Here is a 7,145-nt window from a genome sequence, read left to right as displayed (position 1 = left end):
ATATATAGCCAATAGATCAATATACACAAAACAATATACACTTGATCTCCAGAAGAATCTATACCATAATAACCACAAAACAATGACCTATCTTCTCCTCATAACACAACCAATAGAAGACAAATTGATATTGTTATTGCAGTAGCCACCAACATTTGTCTTCAATATAAGGGGGAGGCTTTAACCAGAGGACCATTGTAGTGTAAGTTGTATAAGATGAATAAGATCTTTCACAACAACAAAGTAAGAACACGCATACAAGCATAAAACATGTTAGAATTAATCGACAAAGATCTTACAGTTGTATGCGTATATACAACTAGAACAAGTTGTATGCTAGAACAAGTTCAGGAACAGTCAGGGATCCTTGTAGAAAATAAAAGCTTGATCAAGATCACTAAAACGCTGATCAATGTATGGTTTCAATCCCTCAGAACATTCAGGGATCCAATCTTTACCAAGATCTTGCATATCAACATCAAAATTTTCATCAAACCTATGGTGATCAAACACAGTATTGCTACAAGCATCTGTAAACAATAAAAAGAATGAAACATAATGGTCTAATCTCGTAAACAAGAATTCAGAAGAAAGTAATATATTATTAAGATACATAGTTCAAAACTTTCGCGAAAAAGAAATCAAACCAGAATTCGAATGCACTTCAGTTTTCCTGCTAGTGTTCTCCATCGCATAGAGCTCCCGTTCGAGGGCAAGCAAAGAGACAACTGTATCGACAAAAAAAGGAAACAGATTAATTAGAGATAAGAATCAATCAAGGAGAGTGTTATTTGGTAAGTTTGTAATGAATCTTAAATCGATGCAAACAAATATACGTATAAAGATTTTTTTTGTTTTAAAATCTTCCGTATACTGCCCTTAATCATTTTTTAATTGTATTTATACAGTACGTATAGTATTTGCTTAGATTACAAGATCAAGACTGATACAACGGTCAGCATCCACGTCTCTCACGTCTCTCGCTTATGCCCCGTCTCTTTTGAACCTCCCCCTATATATATATTGTTAGGTCCTATGAACTCACTATATAAGTTAATATAGTGAACACAATCAATAAAGCAGAATGACAATATAAGAGATTGAAAGCAGTAAACTCTTATTCACTAAGCTTGAATGGTTACAAAAACTCTCTCAGTGATTTATATATTATCACTAAGAGCTGCTAGGGTTCTTAACAATGTACTCGATAACTTAACTCCTATAGAGTAACCCTAATCTGTGTTTATATAGACACAGTTACAAAATCAATCTCTGATTTGATATCCTATAAATCAGCTATGTATTCTATCAATCAAAGATTGCTACAGTTTTCTGTTTAGTTTCCATAGTCAGCAAATTACTCCTCCGCTTCTATCCTTCCTTGAAGTATATCCGCTTCTGAGCTCTTTCCACGTGTAAACTCTGACGAGTCTTGACTATGTAAACTCTGATCAGAATTTATCAAACTCTGGTCAGACTTTATTAAACTCTGATCAGCTTCCAACTTAAACTCTGATCACTCCTGTTCTAAAACAAACTTTAAGAACATTAGTAATCATCAATTATATCTAACAATCTCCCCCAACTTGTGCATAAATATGTTATGTGCAAGTTAACAGATAATTGATGATGTCAAAACAGATAAGTCAAATGCAACAGAGTTTAGCTATATAACAGAAAACTTTTAAAACTTACAGATACTTTACTCCTTAGCTTCATAGACACCATTTGCTGTCTTTAGATATTCTCTGAGGAGTTCTCTTTCAGCTTCTGTAAGTGCTGTGATCATCTGTCTCTTGATCTCCCTTAGTTCTGGATCAGAAACTCCAGTTTGATAAATTGCAGCTCTGAGATCATAGATCTTGTTTCTTCTCATGTCTCTATCCAGCCTGATATTGTAAGCTTTATCAGACTCTTCATTGAATGCAAGAGTACTGATTCCAGCTATTGTTACTATTTTTGCTGAATTCTTCTTCATCTCAACCAGCTGCCCTTGATGATTGAAGTATTTAGGAATAAAAGGTCCAGCATTCTTGTTTCCTGTAATACCCATCTTTCTTCTGATTTGATCTTTGAGCAGATTAGAGATGTGTTGACATGACTTGTTCTTCACTTGAAATATGTGTGAGACATATCTCAATTCCTCCCAGTGTTTAGCATAGAGATCAGCTTCAATTACTCTAAACACTGTTCCATCAGACATGAAGTAGATAAGAATGTTATCACCTTTGTCATTCTTCACCAGTTGGACTGAATCAAGTTTGTCCATTCTTTCTTGCAATGCTCCAGTCTTGGGAGCACAGAGAGATGAGGGGTCTGTTGATATTGATCCTATACTCTGATCAAATTTTTCATATTTAGATCCCAGTCCTCCTTTATCTCTTCCTGCTTTTCGATGAGAGATTGGTTGAATTGAGCCCTTTTCAAAATTTATCTCAGTCATCAGACTTGGCTTTGCAAATCCTGGTAATGGAGTTGTTGTTGGTTTGAACACAGCTTGAGCCTTGTCAGAGGTTGTGTCTTTCTTTGTTTCCTTATTAACTTGAGCTGTGTCAGAGGTTAATTTTTCTTGTTGTGATTCTGCAACATGAGCTTTATCAGAGATTGCAGCTTCTGATTTCTTTCCTTTTACAACTTGATCTTTGTCAGAGGTTGTAGGCTTCTTCTGAGTCAACCCTTTTTCTAGGTGTTCATCTACTTTGCTTTTTCCCTTGGATGTATACTCATCTTCAGAGTATATCTTTTTGACTGGTAAACTCTGATCAGCAACAGTAGCTTCCTTGATCAGTATCCCTTTCTCCTTTGGTCTGGCAGTTGATTTTGCAGGTTTCTGAATTTTGCCTGAGGTTATAGCTTCAACATGTTCTTTCTTCAGTTCTGCTTCCTCTGCAGCAATCAACTCCAAATCCAATTTGGCTTCTGGATTTTCTTGTTCAAATATCAGTCTAGCAAGTTCTTCATCAGTCATAGGTTTATCTGATCCAGCCACTGGTCTTTGTTTTGATCCAGATGTGATATTATGTGTTGGAGCTGGAGCAGATTTTGAGCTTTGCTTAGACCTTGAACTGTCAGAGTTTGAAACTCCTCCACCAGTTGCAGCTTGAAATCTTTTGTTCTTTGTAAAGTCATCCACATCATCATCATCATCATTTTTCTTTCTCTTCAGAGTTTGAGAAGTAGACTTGCATTTGACTTGTGCTACTCTCTCCCCCTTTTTGACATCATCCTCATCAGGAATCAGTATTGAAGTTATCAGAGAAAGTGAAGATTGGATGGCTTCAAGCTGTTTGGACATTTGGGATTGAGTAGATTCAATGGTTGACATTCTCTGTTCCAGAGATTGATTGGCAGACACCAGCTTCTTCATGTCTTCCTTTAGAGGTAACAAGTGCCTTTTCTTGTCCATATTTTGAGTTTCCTTGAAACTGGCTACCTCTGTTCTGAGACCATCTATAGACTTAGATGTCTGAGCATGAGCAGGATGAAATGTCTTCAGATAAAGAACTGTAGCTTTGAGGCTTTACATAACATCAGAGTTTGTGATTTTATTCTCTGCCATAGATAGGAAATCTTCAGCTTTTGCTAGCTCCAGAGAATGCTGGTGGCTCAGCCAGAGTTTATCCCATACTTCATTTGGTGGATCAACCTGAAGATCCCTGGGAAGTGGCTCAGAGTTTGTGTTCAGAGTTTGCAGCCTGGCATTATATTGGCTGGTAGACTCCCACTTTTGTTGTTGATGAGACAAAGGGACTTCATCATCATTTTCATCATCTGAACTTTCATCATCCTCATCATCATCAGATGCAGGATCTTCAACATTCTTAACAGGATCTGAAACAGATTTTTCTTGAGCTTCAGACTTTAATTTGCTAGGCTCTTCACCAGCCTTAGCAAGGGACTGCAGTGCTTCCAATGCTACCTTGTCAGATTCTTCAACTACAGCATCTAACTTGTAGTTTTCTGGAGCTGTATCATGAATAATGGCACCCTCAGGAAACTTCAATGTAGAGTGAGGAATTGGAGTGGAGGGTCCATGATCAGATATTGGATTTTGAGAATCAGACACTGTTGTCTCAGCTTCAGCTTGTTCCTTGCATATTATTTCCTCATCTACTTCAGATGAAGTAGAGGATGCTGTAGCAGCAGAGATTGGAACAGCTTGAAGGGGATGCACCATCAGAGCTTGAAAAGATTCTGGAAGTGTAGTAGATGGTGCTTGCTCTTCCTCAAGAGTAAAATCTGTGATCTCAGTTATGGGTACCTTTGCCCTCTTAGGCTTGTGTGCCCTTCTCTTAAATCTTGCTGTCTTTGTTTTAGGACTGGCCTGGGAAGGTTCAGAGTTTGTTGCATGTGAAGGTTCAAGATCATCATAATCATAAGCTGCAACCAGTCTCCTTCTTTTCTGCTTTGGTGGAGAAGCAGCTTCAGTGTTTAAAGTCTTAGAGACTGTATCAGAGTTTACAGGAGGAACTCTGTCAGAGTTTGCTGGCACATCAGAGTTTGACTTCAGAACTTGTGTAGCAACAGAGGTTCTGGTCTTCTTAGTGGAAGGGGCATCAGACTTTGTAGCCCTTGATGTTTTTGGTGTTGATGATCTGGGTTGTCTGGTGGCTGTAGGAGAGACTGGATGGTGTGGTTGGGGTTGAGGCTGTTGTTGTGGTGCTTGAGGCAGATTCAGTCTAGCTCTTAATGGAGCTGGAATTTGTAGAGGCCTGAGAACTGGTCTCTTCTCATCTTTAGATATGAGATCTTTGAAAACCCTTTTATGAAGTTTAAAAGGTTTGATCTCATCTGCAGCATCAAAAGCCACTTCTCCAACAGTGGCATTAAACAGCAATTGGCAGAATCGTGAAAAATATATAATCTGACGATTTTCATGCATTCTTTCACCAATATTTCTAATAACTAATCTACCAAAATCAAAATTAGTAGAATAGATCAGAGAATACCCAATCTGCAGCATGTCCATTGGTATGGCATCCCAGTTTGTAGATTTCTTCTGGAAGGCCCTGGTAATGCAGTCAAAGAAAAAGCTCCACTCCTTCCTGAGTCCTGGACGCTTTAATTGACCCAATTTATCTAGAGAATCGTAGTAGCCCAAATCAATCATCATGGTTCTGAGATTTGCATCTCCATTGGTAATGTAAGCAGCATGCTCTGGCAGGTTGAGTGCTGCTCGGACGGTGGCTGGAGTGACAGCATACTCCGCTCCGTCATACTCAAATACAATGGATGGTGACCCAGCTTCACCACCATTGTCATAATGCCCTGTTCTCCAGAAAGTGATGATTTGGCTTCCTGAGAGTCTGGCAGGCGCTGTAAGGGCAGTGGCCAGGGCACTCTGTGCCAAGAATTGCTGAAGGGGATGATAATCCCTTGGAACATCAGTGTTGTCAAGAATGGCTGCATGATTGTTTGGTACAAATTCCACACCTGCAAAGGTAAAAGCTGAAGTAGCCATTAGATCAGAGTTTGTAAAGGAGGAAGGTGTTTGAGAAAGTGTGTACGAGAAGATTTGAATTGCAGAGAGAAAAGATGAAGAGTTAAAATGAGGTGTATAAGTGAATAATAAGCAATAAAATCTGATGTGATAAACTCTTCAGATTTTGTTTAGCTGTTCACGCTTGAGCTTTTGTTCAGCTGTACACCTGTCAGATTTTAACTGGTAGATGAGAGTTAGTGGCATGGAGAAAAGAGAGTAATAATCATGAGCGCAGTAAAACATGTGCAGTTATAAATGTTGATTACACGTTCTACTATTTAAAATGCTTTTCATGTAAACCCACTAACAATACATCCGTTTGGAACACTCTCTTCACATTCTCTGAATATTTGAACTCCTGAAATGTATAAGATTTAAAAAAAAATCAAGATCAAATCCCTCGAATTTTAAACTCTGAGATTTAAAACAAAGAAAATAAATTTCTAAGTACCTCAGAATAAGACATAATGTTTAGAAAATTCATCAAAAAAATCAGAGTTTGTCATAAAATCCATAGCTCAATAATGTGCTTGTGAAATTATGTGTGTGATTTAACATATTAAATCAGAGACTAAAGAATTTCACAATTTCGTAATTATAAGGTAGACAAACATAATTTATTTAAACTCTCAAGACATAGACAACAGACATACTCTGATGAAGAAATATATAGAATAAACTAACCCTTTTTTTTTTTTTTTGTCAGAGGACGCTTTTCAGTGTAAATGAATTACGACCTTTAAATATAATTTTGCAACAGTATTTCTCCAGTAATCAGAGATTGTGACTGGTCACCATAGATTATAAAATCTTGGCAATTACTTAATACCAGCAAATGTTTGGGTCTTCCCAGTCACTGTCATATAGACATCTAAGATCTCAAAGGAGTACTATGCTTATTTGCAAGGGTGTGTATAGCATCAGAGTTTATAATCACTATCTAATTTACTGAGAGAAAATGCAAATTAATCAGTCTCACTTATAATTAAGATATGTGAAGTAAAGGAGTCTCAATGATATCAACATGCATATAGTGTAAAATAGTAGCACAAAATTGAGATCAAGATTAAAGAACTTAACTGAGATTCATGATTACTAAATCATATCATGCTTCATAGTATCTTCACAGGTTATTTGTCTCAGAGAAATAAAATGAGATCATTTATCAAGATTCAGAGTTTACAAACATCAGAGAATATCGTCAGAGAATGACGTCAGAGAATAACAAACAGAGTATATCATCAGAGAATGTCATCAGAGTTTAACAATCAGAGTATATCATGGCAAGTTTGTGAGCAATACATATGGTAATTTGACAATTTAAACTTGAAAGTTCTGACCATTATGTTTACTCAGTTCCTGATATCATTCCTAGCTCATTCACCAGCCTTGTAAAGGTTGCTTCACTTAGTGGTTTGGTGAATATGTCTGCTAGCTGCTGTTCTGTGGGAACAAAGTGAAGTTCAATGGTTCCTTCCAGCACATGCTCCCTTATAAAATGATATCTTATACTGATGTGCTTTGTCAGAGAATGTTGAACTGGGTTTCCTGTCATAGCAATAGCACTTTGGTTATCACAATAAATAGGAATTTTAGAAAAGGATAACCCATAGTCCAACAATTGATTCTTCATCCAAAGAATTTGAGCACAGCATCTGCCTGC

General features: G+C 37.3%; 1 protein-coding gene across 1 annotated transcript; it reads right to left on the bottom strand.

Annotated features, from left to right (window-relative positions):
• Positions 1-357: 357 nt before the first annotated feature.
• LOC135150761 (uncharacterized) lies at positions 358-5,461 on the bottom strand. The gene is made up of 7 exons (XM_064087792.1): positions 5,251-5,461; positions 4,514-4,749; positions 4,115-4,402; positions 3,752-3,898; positions 3,356-3,440; positions 648-728; positions 358-530 (listed from the first exon to the last, which is right to left on the bottom strand). The coding sequence occupies exons 1-7, from the start codon at positions 5,459-5,461 to the stop codon at positions 358-360; spliced, it is 1,221 nt and encodes a 406-aa protein (XP_063943862.1).
• Positions 5,462-7,145: the final 1,684 nt, after the last annotated feature.

This window comes from Daucus carota, chromosome 1 (assembly GCF_001625215.2).
Source record: "Daucus carota subsp. sativus chromosome 1, DH1 v3.0, whole genome shotgun sequence".
NCBI classification, from domain to species: Eukaryota; Viridiplantae; Streptophyta; class Magnoliopsida; order Apiales; family Apiaceae; genus Daucus; species Daucus carota.
This window is presented reverse-complemented; position numbering and strand designations above follow the sequence as displayed.

Bases quoted from the DNA above. Each gene is read 5' to 3' on its own strand.
- LOC135150761 (XM_064087792.1), bottom strand. From the start codon at position 5,461: ATGGCTACTTCAGCTTTTACCTTTGCAGGTGTGGAATTTGTACCAAAC. The intron at 4,750-5,250 runs GTGAAGCTGGGT...GGGTTTTCAAAG, and splicing joins AGGGCATTATGACAATGGTG to ATCTCATATCTAAAGATGAG. The intron at 4,403-4,513 runs GTTCTGAAGTCA...CCACCAAAGCAG, and splicing joins GAACCTCTGTTGCTACACAA to AAAAGAAGGAGACTGGTTGC.